The 16,996-nt window shown below is 42.9% G+C and overlaps 1 protein-coding gene across 6 annotated transcripts; it reads left to right on the top strand.

Annotated features, from left to right (window-relative positions):
* The first annotated feature begins 69 nt into the window (after positions 1–69).
* Tmem267 (transmembrane protein 267) lies at positions 70–10,558 on the top strand. 6 transcript variants are annotated; one of them, XM_021181025.3, is made up of 4 exons: positions 793–809; positions 1,284–1,353; positions 6,836–7,217; positions 9,291–10,558. In XM_021181025.3, exons 3-4 carry the CDS (start codon positions 6,837–6,839, stop codon positions 9,624–9,626), a joined length of 717 nt encoding a protein of 238 aa, XP_021036684.1. In that variant the 5' UTR covers positions 793–809; positions 1,284–1,353; position 6,836; the 3' UTR covers positions 9,627–10,558. The 6 variants fall into 6 exon arrangements, with proteins under 6 accessions (XP_029324309.1, XP_021036685.1, XP_021036684.1 ...); XM_021181023.3 differs by lacking the exon at positions 793–809 and adding an exon at positions 816–909; XM_021181024.3 differs by lacking the exon at positions 793–809 and adding an exon at positions 816–1,073.
* The last annotated feature ends 6,438 nt before the right edge of the window (positions 10,559–16,996 follow it).

Genomic DNA, 16,996 nt, shown 5'->3' with positions numbered 1-16,996 from the left:
CCATTCCATCTATGATCGTCCCAACTACCTCATTAAAGTTAGCCTCTCCTAGTTGAAATATATCACTATGTGTCCAGCATATTTCCACTTGGTCAGTACCCTTCAGTAAAGGAGCTCCTCTGCTGGAATAGTTCATCTGAAGCTATTCTGTAGCCTAGCCCAACAGAAGGATTCAGGATGCATTGTATGAAGAGCAGTCAGTGTTCTTAACCGCTGAGCCTTCTTGCTATGCCCTTGATGTCCTAAGACCAGCCGCCTCCCAACGCCCGTGTCGCCCCCGCCGGCGTGGTAGCAAAGATATGAGGAAATCCCCAAGGGGGCGGTGAAGCACTGAGGTGTGTCTGGTCTGACAAGTCGCGCGATCCTGCGTCGTCTGCCCTGTGGCATCCCCAGACCTGTGGCATCCACTGAAAGAAGTTAGGAACTTCTGAGCCATCGAGCCCCAGACCCACGGTGTGCCCTGCAACCGGTGAGGGGACTTCTCCATCCTGGCTGCCTGCCATCACAGGTGTGCATCGTGGTGAGGTGGGTGATTCTATAAGCAAAGAAACCGACGGGACGTTTTCCACTTTTCCGTCTGGCTTTGAGGGCGTGTAGAACTCACGGCAGCCACCGGCTCATCCTGTGAGCACCCACCGACTCAGGCTCATCCAGTGAGCGACCAGCGCTGCTCCGCGAGCAACCCGCATCCCGGCGTCCGCGGGGGCCCGGAGGACTCGGCCGCTCTGGCCGGCCGGCGCGCGCCTCTCTATGGTGCGGCCGAGGGGCGGGGCGCTGTTGGCTTGCCCGCCTACCGCGAAGCGCGCTGGGTAGAGCTGAGCTGCGGCTTGCCTGGCGGGGAGGGACGGATGGACCGCCGTGTGTCCAGAGGGAGGCCGGAGCTGGGCAAGGCGGAAAATCAAGTCCCGGGTCAGGGCTGCGGGTTCAGGAGGAGAAAGGCTCAGGGTTGACTCGGAGCCTCTCAGAGCCTCACACCTCCCTACCTACCCTGTCCTCCCTCTCTCGCCCTCCGGACCCCGTAGACGCTGCTCTTCATGGCTCTGCGTTTTTTCCAACCCGAAGGCGGGGAGCTGGTGGGTGGGGTGGTTGTGAGCAGAAGAGCCCTAAGAGTTAGCTAAGTACTAAGGCCCCCTGTCCAGTTTGACAGTCTACATTTTAGAAATCTTTTTTTTTTTTTAAATCTAAAACTTACTAGATCACACGGACCTCAGAAAAGCATGAATTGAGGAATTTGCTTAGAACAGAAACATGTTGAAACGCTTAATTGTATATTTTATTTGTAGTAGTCACAAGCGCTATATTACATGCGGAGAGAGATCTGATGGCCTTAGAGTTATGGTGAAGTGAAAAAAGGTTTGTGTTTATTCCTTTTATTAATTACCAGCATTAGATCTGACATCTGCTTTTGATATTTTGGCACCCAACTTAAATGTGTTAACTTACACAGCAACTATAGTTTGAGGACTGGTTTGTAAAGCCTAATAAAGGCAGTTTGGGTCAGGGGGTGTTTTTGTTTGTTGTGATAATGTTGCTTGATTGTTTGCTTTTTGAGACATGGTCTCTTTATGCTCTTCCTGTTGATCTGGGAATGTTGATCTAGGAATATCGCGGAGCTCGTGATTTTTCCCTGAGTGCTGGGACAATAGACCTAAATCCAGCACTTTGTACTCCCAAATGCCCCACACATACACACACCATCCAAACAACCACTGAACTGCTGAAGAGCCATTATATTCTGTTTTAAAACGTTTCTAAGTGAAAGTGTCAAACATACAGAAAAGTAGAGATCAGCGTGAAGAACTGTGGTCTGTTTGTCCATTCAAGGGACTGGCTGCTCTTGCAGGGACCCGGGTTTAGTTCCAAGCACCCATATGGCAGCTCACAAGACTGTGACTCCGGTCCCATCCTCTCTTCTGACCTCTACAAGCACTACAAGATGCAAGCAAATATCCAAAAATACAATAAAAATGTTAAAACTCAGATGTGGCACAGCACTGAAGCGTTTGACAATTGGACCAATTATTTATTTCAGTAGGCTGTGGCAGATTAGAACTCAGCTCAGAATTATGCTTGCCTATTAAAAAAATATTTACTTATTTTATGTATATGAGTGCTCTATTTGTGTGTATACTTGCCAGCCAGAAGAGGGCACGGGATCCCATTACAGATGGCTGTGAGCCACCATGTGGTTGCTGGGCCTTGAAGTCAGATCCTCTGGAAGAGCAGACTGTGTCTTAACTGCTGGCCATCTCTCCAGACTCCTTCCCTTTTCACATAAGCTTAAGGTTTGGAGCTTGTTGTTCTGGGCAATAGAAAATGGATTGTTTGTTGGGGAGCTAGAAGAGTAGCTCTTAGAAGTGAAGTGTGATCTATAGAAACTAGGCCATGCTTGAAAACCTTGGACACTAAAGTCTTTGTTATTAGCTTTTTGTCTTTGTATTTTCTTGAGATATTTTTAAAGACAGGGTCTCTCTATGTAGACCCAGAACACCGTGCAGACCCGTCCCTGTAGAATGCTGAGATTAAGGACTTCTCTCGGGCTTTCTTGTCCCCAGCTCTTTTGTGTCTTGAAGCCTGTGGCCTCCAAGGGAAGGTGGACCAGTCCACATCAGGTTTACTTGGGAAAAGGAGTCTGGCAGGCTTAGCTTGGGTGACCCTTATCACTACAGTAGACACTGCTGCTAGGGAGGCAGGCACTAGAGTTTAGGTATTGGGGCAAGCACTTTTCCCAAAAAGAAGAGACATTTTTTTTTAAGACTTAGGTATTTATTTGTATATGCATATGCACCATGTGTGTGCACATACATATCCAGAAGAAAGTATCAGATCCCCTAGACCAGGAATCATAGGCAGTTGTGAGCATCCCGTTATAGGTGTTTCAGGTCCTCTGAAAGAGCAGCAAAGGTGCTTTAGCCACGGAGACATCTCTCCAGACTTAAAAGGAGATATTTGTTTTTCAAAAATACGGAAGCAGTTGTTGGGTGCACTGCCCCTTCTTGGAGGGAGGGCGCTTCCTCAGCCTAGGGTCTTAGGGTCTTTGCTGACAGGGCGGCTTGGAGAAGAGATAAGGAGAAGTTGAGGGGAGAGAGGGAGTCAGTCAATGGTCAGGGGGATTTCGCAGCTCTGACTAGCTAGCAATCGGGCCTCTTCTGTGGCTCTGACTTATTAGAAATCAAGACATTTCTGCTGCTCTGACTGACGAGCAGCCATGTGCTTCTTTATACAAGTTTCAAAGACAGACTGACTAATGGTTACTCAAATGGAACAGATTATGCATTTGATCTTTTTCATTACATGTCCAGGGTTACAAGTTCAGTTACAATTAGAAAATACAAACAGAACCTTATTATTATTATTATTATTACTATTATTAGCCCTGTTACTACAATTTAAAGAATCTAAAGAATATATCCTCCAAACCAAATACATTTATTATACGACAGCCTGCTTTTAGGCTAGCAGTGTTTTAACCACTCCAGACAAACAGAAAATATCTGAACGGGTCTTTTTATAAATAGCAAACACTATATACCTAACTTCTTTTACTGTATGTTTCATTATCTATGCTATAAAGTATGAGAAGTTTATTTTAGTCAATCTATCTTACTGAGTTTGATTCCTTCAGAGATATAACCTGTAGGACCCCGTGATGGTTTGTATATCCTTAGACCAGGGAGTGGCACCATCTGAAGGTGTGGCCTTGTTGGAATAGGTGTGACCTGGTTGGAATGGGTGTGTCACTGTGGGTGTGGGTATAAGATCCTCACCCTAGTTGCCTGGAGGTCAGTCTTCCACTAGCAGCCTTTGGATGAAGACATAGAACTCTCAGCTCCTCCTGCACCATGCCTGCCTGGATACTGCCATGCTCCCACCTTGATGATAATGGACTGAACCTCTGAACCTGTAAGCCAGCCCCAATTAAATGTTGTTTTTTATAAGACTTGCCTTGGTCATGGTGTCTGTTCACAGCAGTAAAACCCTAAGACAGAAGTTGGTACCAGGGAGTGGGGTATTGCTGTGAGAGGCCTGACCATGCTTTTATTTGAAAGAATGCAGATTTTTGGACTTTGGATTTGGAACTCAGTGGAATGCTTTAAATGGGGCTTAATGGGTCATCCTAGTAGGAATATGGAAGACTTTGTTGCTGGGAGTAATTTGAACTGTGTTGACCTGGCCCAAGAAATTTCAAAGGAGAAGAATTTCAGTATGTGGCATAAAGACTGTTTTTGTGGTATTTTGGTGAAGAATGTGGTATTGTGGCTACTTTTTACCCTTGTCTGAAAAGTCTGCCTGAGGCTAAGATGAAGAGACTTGGATTAATTGCATTAATTGACTTTGTTCTCTGGTTAAGTCTCACAAAGAGAAGTTTGAACAAGCATAGCAAGCTTAGAAAGGCAAAATATAAAATATATGGTTCGAGTATTAAAGGCATACCAGGAAGTGAAATGGAGCAAAATCCTGTGTTCTAGGAAATAATAGATTAAGGGAGTGGGACCTTGGGGCAAGACCCTACCCAGCTGAATTTAGAACCAGGCATGGTGGTACACACCTTTAATCCCATGAGACAGGCATGCTGATCTCTGCATTCAAGGTCAATCTACAGAGCAAGGACCAGGATAGCCAAGCTTAGGCAGTGAAGGATTTAGAAAACATAAAGCTAGCGATAATGTAATAGTACAAGGAGATCATGTTTTAGTTCCTGTAAGCAGCAGAACTCGGCAGCTTCAGCCATGTGGCTCTGGCTCTAGAGTTAAGAATGGAAGGAACTACTGGGAAAATTGATGCTGGTTAGCTGGAGCTAAGGAATTAGCAGTGATTAAGAAGAGACCAGCATCACTGAGGTGAAATCTTCTGGAAATTGTTTTCTGGGAGCACAAAGAAGCTGTGTTCCAGAGATACCCAAGGTTGTACCTCATGCTGTGGCTGGACTTGGTAATGTGTAAGAGTCCTCAGGTGGTACTGCTTGTGAAGGAATGTAGGGATCATGGAGAGAAGCTGAGGCTTAGCACTGTGAGAGGCCAGGGAAGGCCATTGGAGAAGGTGAAGTCTCAGCTGTAGTTGATGGCCCAGGACTGAAGGGGTCATGCAAAGGATTTGAGGCTTGGCACCCTGAAGAGAGCCTATGAGAGGCTATTGGTGAAGCCTAGTTGGAGTGGAACACCCCAGTGTATTGGAGATGTCAGTACCATGGGATGATTACCAAGAACAGCAGCTGTAGTGGAGTGGATCAACCTGAGCATAGAGTGCTACAGAGGACAGAGATGGAGAAGTGATGCCAGCCCTTAGGAGGAGTCCAAAAGATCAAGTGGAATCCCAGACACTGAAAGAAAAAGCTGTAATATTGAAATTGCCTTGGAGACTCAAAGATGTTAAAGATGCTAGAGCCATGGGATACATGCTGAGGAAAGCTGCTAACGGAGTGGAACCAGCCAAGGAGAAAGCAGTTTGTTGCAGTCAACAAAGATGAAAAAGGAGTGGAGATCTGAAGACCACTTTGACATCAGCCATGGAGATGCAGAGTTTGGAGTTTGCCCAGCTGGTTTCCTGCCTTGCTTTGGGGATTACAGTTAATTAAGTTGAATGAATCTCAGAAGAGACCTTGAACTTTGGACTTTTAACATTGTTGCAACTGCTATAGACTATGAGGACTTTGAAAGTTGGACTAAATGCATTTTGCATTATGCTATGTTTAAGTATGACCCCCATAGACTCATGTTTTTGAACAAGTCTATGGGGACCAGGGAGTGGAATGTGATGGTTTGTATATCCTTGGACCAGGGAGTGGCACCATCTGAAGGTGTGGCCTTGTTGGAATAGGTATGACCTGGTTGGAATGGGTGTGTCACTGTGGGTGTGGGTATAAGATCCTCACCCTAGTTGCCTGGAGGTCAGTCTTCCACTAGCAGCCTTTGGATGAAGACATAGAACTCTCAGCTCCTCCTGCGCCATGCCTGCCTGGATACTGCCATGCTCCCACCTTGATGATAATGGACTGAACCTCTGAACCTGTAAGCCAGCCCCAATTAAATGTTGTTTTTTATAAGACTTGCCTTGGTCATGGTGTCTGTTCACAGCAGTAAAGCCCTAACTAAGACAACCCCCTATCTTTAAACTATGTTTTCAGAGTTCCCTAAGCCTATAATAAGAGGCCTTGAATATGCAACCTATTCCCCTGGCCAGTCAGGGTTTGTTTACCCTGCACCATATACACTGGACAGATAGTCCAAGAAAGGTTCCTGGAGTAAGGGCCTCATCTAGCTATGTGCGTATCTGTGCTTAATGATCTCCAGGGCATAAGAAAGCCTTCCAAATAGCGGCCAGATAAAGATAACGTAAGAATTTTCCTAAAAAGACTCGGATATAATTTTTTTTCCTCAGGAGAAAACATAAAATGTATCATAATGCAGAAGTTCACAATCACCCAACACGCAGAGACCAAAAATCAAAAGTGAGAGAGAGGACAGCAGTGGCAGCAATCCTCTTAGCTTTGCTGGAACTGTGTCAAGTAACTGTGCTGGGGTCATGACTCTCGCCACTTCCAGTGGTGGTTATGGCTAAGCCAGTGCACAGATACAACGGATGTCCACGGTCCAATCATATACATCCTGAAGGAGTTCTTTAACTGCCTAGCCAGAATAAATAACATTCCATGAGCTTTCTGAAATTCTCCTTGGTACTGCATAAACTGTTTCTCCTATAAAACTGACTTTTTAATTTTGTCCAGACAGTATATTGTACGCCATGTAAGGGACACTATTTTTCTCTGCTGATATTGGTTGTTTACATATTATATTGTGATCCTGGCGTCCATATTTTTCTTTGGTTTCTATTTTAGGATGCAAGGAATGAGAACAAGGATTGCCTGTTGGTTCCTGATGGCTTTTACCATACTGACACAGCTTACGATGGCATCCAAAGTTGAAAAGACTCCTGCTTTACCACCGTGCTGTAGCACAGAATCCCTCATTTCCAGCATCGGTCTGGGGATCTTCTGCTTAGTAGCCGACAGACTTCTTCGGTTTCCCATAATTCAGCACAATGACTGGCTTCGCGCCCTCTCAGATAACATAGTACACGGAGTGATCGGCATGTGGTCGTGGGCAGTAGTCACTGGAATCAGGAAGAAGTCTGACTTTGGAGAAGTCCTTTTAGCGGGATTTTTAGCGTCTGTTATCGATGTCGACCATTTTTTTCAAGCTAGATCCCTATCTTTACAGGTAAGACGTCAGTGTAGTCAACTTTTCTGGCTTTAATGTCTTTGGTACTGCCCTGCTGATCTTTATAGCCATCATAAGCTAGAGAGAATGTCTTCCTTTAAAATAGGAATGCTAATTCATTCAACTTTTTTTGGGTGTCTACACTTCCCTAAAGATGCACAGAGACACATCGCTAATAAAAATTTGCTGTCACAAAGACCCATATAGACATAAGTAAGAACTATTAATTGTGCTGAGAGGTCCAGTGCTGGCCCATGGAGCAGCTGCTGAAAGTGAACGGTTGTTGCTCCTAGTCTTCCCGGGTCAGTGTTCTGTCTTCATAACCACACTTACACTCTCCTCTTACCCTTTATGTCTTACTGTGCATCTCCTGTGCATGCCATTGATGAATAGTTTTATAATTATTCTCATTCCTGGGGAATGACTTAAGTTGGTTTAACTTCTCCAGTCTTACTTAAGGCCAAAAATATTCATTTCAACAGACTGGCTACAGTAGTCTCTGGTGGAAAAATCAAAAATCATATCAGGGCCTTCAAGTGTTTAGCTTTGTAATGACAAGTCTTGCAAAGTTAAACTAAACTTAAAATGGTATCTCAGTTAACATTTTCTAAATATTATATGTTCTAAATATCAAAAGATTTTCCTGCCTTTTATATGCTATGATTTACACACATTTCAGAAAAGGAGTGTAGGCTAAAAGCAAGGATTTTGCCTTGTTAGCCACTGTCCTGGTCCACCTAGTAGGTGTTCAGTAACTATCTGCCGACTGGTGGATAAAGTGTCACTTCTTCGTTTTGTCAGAATCAAAGTATGTGTCAGAGTCAGTCATTGACCCGGAAGCTCAGTCAGGAAGGAGGAATAACTGCTGATTCAAGATAAGTTTTTGCTTTTCCCCCTTTAAGGGAAAGTGAATATTCTACTCCCTCAGCTTCAGCATAGGGAACAATAACTTAAATAGCAAGAGAATCTTTCAAATGTTCGTAGGAAATTCTGAATGTCTTCATGGCTATAATAAAAGTTATAAGTTCTCCCTTTGTCCTGCATTAATGAAGGAATGTTTTATTTGCTGTGTGTATATACTCTTAGATGTTTCAAGAAGTTCTTAAAAAGCACAAATTATAGACTAGGAAGTGATGGAGTGAGGATGAGTCACAGACACAGGGTTGAGGCTGGACAGAAGGAAGAACTCCTAATGTCTATAGCACTGTAGTAGACGATGTCTGCTTCAGAGTAGCCAGAGAGTAGGAGTTGTATTTTCAACACACACACACACACACACACACACATGTTAATTGTTGAGGTGAAGGATATACCACTTACTCTAATACAACCATCACACTTTATATACATGTAGGAAATGTCACATTGACCTCCGTAGACATGTACACATATCATTTATCAATTAGAAACTTTAAAATAGGACTGGAAGGATGGCTCTATGATTAAGAGCAGAGGACCTGGTTCAGTTTCCAACACACAGGTGGCAGCTCGCAACTGCCTATAACTCCAGTTCCAGGGGACCCAATGTCCTTTTCTGGCTCCAGGTCAACAATACTTATACACACATACACACATAAAGGGAAAAAGTTAAATCTCAGGGGAAAAACAACTTTGAGTTGGGCTGGTAAGATAGCTCAGGAAGTAAAGATACATACACATAAATAAATAGAAATGTTTTTCATTTTGAATATTATTTAAACCTTAATTACATAAATCACATGCTTAGGATATAAATTTTTTAAGTTAAAAAAACTCGGGAGGCAGAGGCAGGTGGATTTCTGAGTTCGAGGTCAGCCTGGTCTACAGAGTGAGTTCCAGTACAGCCAGGACTACACAGAGAAACCCTGTCTTGAAAAACAAAAACAAAAAACAAAAAAGCAACAACTCACTTTTACTTTAGAATACCATAGAGAGTGGAAAGAGAAGCCATTGACTTGGAAACCATGTGTTAGGCGGGTCTGCGGTGTTGTTTTGTTTGCATTGCGGTTGTTGCTGAGTATGTTAAAATACTGAGAGGCAGCTGTGAGATTTGACAAAGGAGGAAATGATACTAGCAGCTCCTTCTCCCCTCAGGCCGCTTTGACTCTTCCGAGAAGACCTTTCCTTCACTGCTCCACTGTGATACCCATCACGGTCCTGAGTGTGAAGCTCGCCGTGCACTTGTTCAAGCTCAGAGACTCGTGGCGTTTTCTCCCGTGGATGATATTCCTTTCCTGGACCTCACACCATATCCGCGATGGAATCCGTCACGGCCTGTGGATATGCCCATTTGGAAAAACTCCTCCTTTGCCCTTCTCGTTTTATGTAATAAGCACATTGTCTCTGCCACACCTGTGCTCATTCCTGATGTATTTAACAGGGACCAGACAAACGATGTCTTCAAAATACGGAATGCGTATTGATGTCTGAGATGACCATATATATGGCTCTAAGAGAAGGAACTAGCTCAGATGATCCAATATTCAAGTGAAATTTATAAAACATAGGCACTTTATTTAGTTTTTACAGTTTGTGTGCCCTCTTGTCTGCGAGCATGCTCAGTACTTGCGTGCCCCTCTTGTCCCGGAGCATACTCAGAGCCTACGCTTCTCTTTACGTGTAGCAGTACTTGATTTGCCCTCATTTCATGCTGGGTCCAGTGTTGTCGCTGCTTTGTCTGACATTACCCGTTTTGTCTCATTAACATGTAATGCATTGTCTAGACATCTGTCTTGACAACCAGTCCAAACCTGATCAAAAAGCTCAAAGTTCTGGATCACTAATTTATTTGGATTTATATTTTTCTGAGCCACTAAGACAAATGAAGAGGGCAAAATAAATAAGTTTATGATAAGACATAAGTCAAGGGCTAACAATTATTTCATATATGTTGGTCCTGACTGAAGTAATGACATTAAAATGTTTTGTGGATAGTAGTTATTGACGATATCTAAAATAATAGCATTAAATCTAAGTTATATTTTCAGAAACCAATTTAGGAAGTGATTATTATCACATTATCTGTAATTACATTCACCGAAATTCATGGGGGATGGTTAACGTCTTTGGCCAAGAATCTCATACTTTTCACTGATTTGGAAAACATGACTGGATGTTTAAAAATATTCGTTGACAAAGAGCATTAACAAAGCAATAACTGGATCATCACTGAACTTAAAACACAAAAACAGTAATGAGCAAGGGCGTCGTTTCAGATGCAGACTGCTGACAGCCACTAAATCTGTGCCAGTGTGAACGGAGACTGTTACATACTAGCCTAGAAGATGTATGAAATTAATTTTTTAAATAATCTCTGTACTGAGAAATAAAAGACTTTTCAAAATAAAGTCGTTTTTGCTGGACTTTGCTGTTTCTTTTGTTCTTTCAGATCAGACGGTTCACACAACTGACCTTTCCTACAGAAGGAAGAGCATTGCTGGAAATGTTCCGTGTGAAGTTCCATATGAGTGTTATATTAATATCTTCTCCCAGAGCTCCTGCCTTCCTTTGTGGCATATATGATACCCATTTTCTTAGGATTCTTTTTTTAACTTAGAATTTGTAAGGCTAGTAGTTGTGTGCCTTGTTCTCCGGGGAAAGTTGATAACTCAGAACATGATGTCACAGCCAGACCAGGCCTCTGGCTTTACAGAGTTCTGTAGATTGTTGGAAAAGTTTGGGATCATTGGAGAGTTTTTTTCTTATTGTTAAATAGGTTACAGTCTGTGATTTTATTCAGCCTGTTAGATCTTATAACCTATTATCATTCAATTTGGTTGGTATGATAGTAAGTACATAAAGAATAAATTTAATTAGATTTACTTTTAAACAGATGGTTTAGCAGGGTTATGGTGTCACCCACCTTTAGTCCCAGTACCCAGGAGGCAGAGGCAGGTGGATCTCCAAGTCTGAGGCCAACTTGAACTACAGAGCAAGTTCCGGAACAACCAGGGCTATGCAGAGAAACCAAAAAGAATATCCTGTGTTAAGGGGGAAATCTGGTGTAAATATTGTGTGAATCTTTCTAAGTTGTAAAACCCTATGTATTCTCTCTCTCTCTCTCTCTCTCTCTCTCTCTCTCTCTCTCTCTCTCTCTCTCTCTCTCTCTCTCTCTTCACATTAAGCATAAGAACATCATTAAAATAGAAGATTTTGGTCTACATAGCAAGCCCTGGTACAGCCAGGACTACATAGAGAGACCTTGTCTCAAAACAACAAAAAGAGAGACCTTAAGAATGTCACCCTGGCAGTTTGGGGCTCATCTTTCTTTTGCTAGAATGAAAATTTACATAGACTGTTGTATTTCTGCAAATAATAACTAGAGTTTTAGGGTGGTTTATCTTAGTTGCTACCCTCACCCTCATAAAAGTCCCCTCTTTACATGAACGTTGTGGCATGACCTCTAGGACACCAACAACCAGCAGCCACCTTTTCCATGCTAACACTCCATTCTTGGTTCTACCAACAAAAGAAATGTATTGGCTCACCATTGCATTTGAAGGTTGGGTTCCATCTTGATGGCCTGTGCATCTTCCCCATCCTCTTCACATGGTCCCTTCGCTAGGGCTTCTCTCATCACTGATCCATCCTCCCAGGCTGCTCTTGGGCTCCTTAGGAATGCTATTCACACCGGGCAATGGTGGCACTTACCTTTAATCCCAGTACTTGGGATGCAGAGGCAGGAGGATTTCTGAGTTCGAGGCCAGCCTGGTCTACAGAGTGAGTTCCAGGATAGCCAGGGCTATACAGAGAAACCCTGTCTCGAAAAACCAAAACCAAAACCAAAAAAATAAAAAAAAGAGTGCTATTCACACAGCTTATCCCTGCTGGCTTCAGGATGGTTCTGTCCACTCCCCACCCCCACCCCCTGCCTTGTCCCAGTGGGTACCGGGTTAGTTTTCAGAGAGCACCTGGTAAAAGCTCTGGCCCATGGCATGACTAGAGAAAAGAACGGGTTGCACAGAACACAGAGATGCCTGAATGTTAACGGTGTGTATTCTCCAAGAACAAAAGCTCAGCATTTTCATCTAGGACCATGTGCATTTGTGAGAGGATGTATTAAACACACACACACACCCCTACCTCAAAGACATGATCTCCTTGTAGACCAGCCCAGACTTGACTGGATTAGCAGTTATTCCTACCCTGGCCTCTGAGTGTTGGAATAATAAGCTTGCAAACCCATGCCTGGCTTGGATATATCTTTTATATTAGGAGTTTCAGTTGGAGGACTTTGTCTCCTAAAGCTACAAAACAATGACTAAGGTCATTCAGTCCTGTGCCTTCCCTTCAAATCAGACAAGCCCAGTGATAGTTGATTACACTTTTACACAAGTTTAAATGATAATCTTAGTACTTTATGCCTTATGTACTCCATTATAAATAAAATAACATTTTATTTCATATTACTCATATATAAAGTCTGACTCTACAAAGTCTCATTTATGACATAACAGAGCTCTAAGATTCAGTGGCATCTTGCACAGTTTTACGGCAACTAGGCAAACAGTGGGATGATAAGTGGGTGATAGCCAAACCTCTGTGTATGCAGTTCTGTAAAAGCCTTTAGATACAACTTTGCTGTATTTGAGTGTGGTGGCCTTGTACATGTAAATAATGATGTATGTCACGGTGCATAGTAAATTTTCCCTCAAAAGTAAATTTGTTAGCCTACCCATATTTAATATAATTACAGCTATGATAAGGTGATAAAATGCAAATACTATAAGAAGTCTGCCCACCAATTAGCAGCATTGTCCAACTTGATGGTCTCATTGATGACTGGTTTAGGGACCTTGCTGTGGAGTTCAGCAAGCAAACACTTGAAAATAGTGCTGGTTCCTTCCCTGTGGGTACAGCTGGGTCTCCCTGGAAAAGTACAGAACTCAAAGCCATTGTGTGTGTTCTGTTTTGTATATTTTGTGACTTTTATAGATGTCAAGGTACAGGAGTGTAGGGCAGACAGAATTTACTAACTAGTATTTCCCTGTGTGTGATATGTTTCATAACTAAACATGTGCTGGACTTAATTCTGATGGCATCTGCAAACGTAGAAAGAGGTGGGTATGAATGTAGTTCTGAAATAAATTGAGAAACAATGTGTGGTTGGGACACTTTTCCTTCTCAGTCAAACCAAGATGGTTTATTTCAAATGTCACATTATGCTATGGAAATAATCATTTAAAGGGAAATCTCAAGACATTCTATGTAGTTAGTTAAAAATACAAAATTTAAAGGTAGATTTTTGAGTCCCTCCTAGCGGTCTTCTAAAGAATTAGTGATTCTCACTATTGTGAGAGGTGTGTAGAGACCTCCATGTCATTGCCAAAGGAAACCTGCTATTGTATTTAAAAGTACAAGCCACTTTACCCAGAAATTCCAATTCTAGGAAGTCACTGTAAAGAGCTAAGCATGTAAGCACAGAGGAAAGGTGACTTGAGAAGGCAAAAACCAAACAGGAACTCACCCGTCTTGGACTAGATGATCACTAGAAAATTAGTGCACAAACCTTGAAATAAATGCCTAGAGATTTAAATAGGTAAGCTTGATCCACGTGATCTAGGCAAAAATGTCCATCTTAAATATTTAAAAATTAAGACAATCGTTAGGACAGTGTGATATCATTTTTGTAAAGCTAGCGTGTGTGTGTGTGTGTGTGTGTGTGTGTGTGTGTATGTGTGTGTAAACAGTTATTACTGAACAAATGAAATAAATGATGATAGTCCTTTCCAGAGTTGGAAAGCCATATGGGTCATGAGGAGTGTCTACCTGTATCGTGCTTTCCAATCAGCGAGTCTGCTGTCATATTCAGTGACAGAATTTCCATTTCCTACTATAAGCGAACTTTCAGGCTATGGAGGTTTGGCCTGACACCATCACCTGACACCCCAAACTCATCTGCTAGTACTATTTGTCCTAGTGGGCAGACATCTTTGATCAGCTGTTGCTTCCCCATTGCATTCAGTGCCTCTGTTGTGCACATACAACTATGTCTATTATCCAATGTACAATCAGACATTTATCAGACTCTAGCAATAGACCAAGCTGTCCCAAGTCACAAAGTCCATGGCAATTTCATTGACCTGAGAAATCCCTTAATTATTTTGATTTATTGTCATATTCAAAAGGATAAAACTTGACCGGCCATGGTGGCATGTGCCTTTAATCCCAGCTCTTGGTAGACAGAGACAGATGGATCTCTGTGAGTTCAAGGCCAGCCTCATCTACATAGGTCCAGGCCAAATTTCCAGATAAAACTTGAAATAGTTATAGATTTTCACCCTATTCTGTTGGAGGTATGGCTTTTTTCTTCCCACAAAAGGAAAACCTGCACATGGATTTATGTGAGGCCCCAGCAGAGTTCAGGCAACAGTGCCCCAGCTTAGCAGATCAAATTTCAAACTTGACACTTGTTTCTAAGCTCACCACTGATAAGAGGAGCATAGACCCGCTGTATGTGAGTGAGCTGTGACAGCATTCTCCCAAGAGAGAAATTCCTTTTAATAACTAACCTCCAGGGGCTGGCGAGATGGCTCAGCGGGTAAAAGCACTGACTGCTCTTCCAAAGGTCCTGAGTTCAAATCCCAGCAACCGCATGGTGGCTCACAGCCATCCGTAATGAGATCTGACGCCCTCTTCTGGAATGTCTGAAAACAGCTACAGTGTACTTACATATGATAAACAAATAATCTTTAAAAAAAAAAAAAAACTAACCTCCAGAGTTAAGTTGTACTTTGAATAATTATTCCAAGATATTGTCATCAATATTATCCCCTGGTCGGTTGGTCAGTCGGTCAGTCTGTTGGTCTGTCTGTCTGTCTCTTTCCTTCCTTCTTTCCCCCCCCCCCCCAAGACAGAATTTCTGTGTGTATCCCTGGCTGTCCTGGAACTCCCTCTATAGACCAGGCTGGCCTCAGATCCACAGAGATCTACCTGCCTCTGCCTCCCAAGTGCTGGGACTTCCAGGGTGTGCCACTGTCATCTGCCTTCCTTGGGACTATGATGCATTCTGTGCTTCACTTTGAAAGAGGCTGATTTATATGCCTCGTATCACTGTTAACGCTGGCAGCACAGACTATATAACCCCAGAGTTGCCTGAACAGGAGGAGGATGTCAGATGGAGCCCCGCACCACCATAAGGTGGTCCTCCTTGGATCTCTGCAGAGGCATTCAAAGAAAACCCTGCTCTAAGGTCACAAACCCTTCATATTCATTTGAATTGATCTGAGCCCTGCTTGTGTTCCCAAGTCATAAAGGATGACAACATCATGAACAGAAAGGAAAGAAAGTCCACTTGGTTGATACTAAATGAAGCCTAAAGAACAGAATAGAACAGAATAGTTACTATATAACAATCTCTCTCTCTCTCTCTCTCTCTCTCTCTCTCTCTCTCTCTCTCTCTCTCTCTCTCTCTCTCTCTGTGTGTGTGTGTGTGTGTGTGTGTCCCTCCATAACACTGGGAAAGTACGTACTCCTGAGAGACTGTAAAATCCCCTCGTTTGTGCAGAGGTTCAGTCTGTGCAGAGTCCTCTGTAAACACTAGTTTACAGCTAATTGACTAGTTTTTGGTTTTGGTTTGTTTTTCCCATAATTGTCTCAGTGTTGAACCTTATTCCCCTTCAAACTGTGACTCTGGTGTTCCCTGAACTTCTAACCTGATAGGCACAGGCTGCTTTTGTGCAATCCAGCCTCCACAGAAGGGGACTTGGGCTGCAGGCCAACTCTTCTGAAAAGATAATTACTCAGCTGAGGCTCCTTCCTCTCTGATAGTTCTAGCTTCTGTCAAGTTGATTTGCAAAACCAGCGGGTGCACCCTCATTATTTCTGAAATACCTGCCTATATATATATATATATATATATATATAGCCATTTTTCTTTTGAGTCATTCACTTCTTACATGGGGACATAGAAGATGTCGTTACATACCTGCACCCTTTAGCTTTTATCTAAGGTTTTCCCTTCACGGTATAGGAACGGGAAGGGATGTGAGCTTCCCCTGCTCAGCATAATCAAGGCCAACAACTCCATAGCAAGAGACAGACAGGACTAGACAAGCACACCAATCATTAGACAGTTTCAGATGTAGAAGGATGTTGAATAAACAAATCATTTCTGTGCCTAGGTCCAAAACAGCACAGTCATGAAGATGTATAGTTATTCTACCAGAGTAAGGTCTAATGCTAACCGTTTCACAGAGTCTGGCAATGATAATGCTTAGGTTCCTTTTGACCTGTGTGACCAAGGGCATGGGGCAGGATTGTTCTAGCAGAATCCAATGGGAAGGAGAAAAGGGCAGGAATTTCAAGTATCGTGGCTGGCTTTGGGGAAGGGCCTAGTTTCTGAGACCTGCCTCAGAGAAGAGCAATTCTGGATTCCAAAGCTTGTTTTTCTGAAGAATGAGGGATTTGGTTTTTTTTTTTTTGGAATGGTCATTTTTAAAATTTAATGTGTATGAGTGTTTGCCTGCACCCATATGCACCACCTGTGTGTCTGGTTCCTGAGGAGGCAAGAGATGGTATCAACTTCTGAGCCTAGGGTTACAGATGTTGATTGAGCACCATCATGTCAATTCTGGGAACCAAACCCAGGTCCTTTGCAAAAACAGCAATAGCTCTTAACCACGGAGCCATCTCTCCAGACCCTCGAATGCTAAAATATTTTGTTTCCTCTATGGCTTCTGAATCTTCTTTCATGTGAAAACAGTTTCCCTGGTCTCCAACTTCCAAACAAGCCACACTTCTTTAAATATGTAGAACATTATACCTTAATGCTTCAACTTTGTCCTTTTACATACAGGCAA

Source organism: Mus caroli, unplaced genomic scaffold, assembly GCF_978045245.1.
Source record: "Mus caroli unplaced genomic scaffold, Mus_caroli_1 scaffold_15, whole genome shotgun sequence".
NCBI classification, from domain to species: domain Eukaryota; kingdom Metazoa; phylum Chordata; class Mammalia; order Rodentia; family Muridae; genus Mus; species Mus caroli.
The sequence above is the reverse complement of the archived record's forward strand: the minus strand, read 5'-3'. Positions and strand labels throughout refer to the sequence as shown.

Bases quoted from the DNA above. Each gene is read 5' to 3' on its own strand.
- Tmem267 (XM_029468449.2), top strand. From the start codon at position 6,837: ATGCAAGGAATGAGAACAAGGATTGCCTGTTGGTTCCTGATGGCTTTT. The intron at 7,218-9,290 runs GTAAGACGTCAG...TTCTCCCCTCAG, and splicing joins CTAGATCCCTATCTTTACAG to GCCGCTTTGACTCTTCCGAG.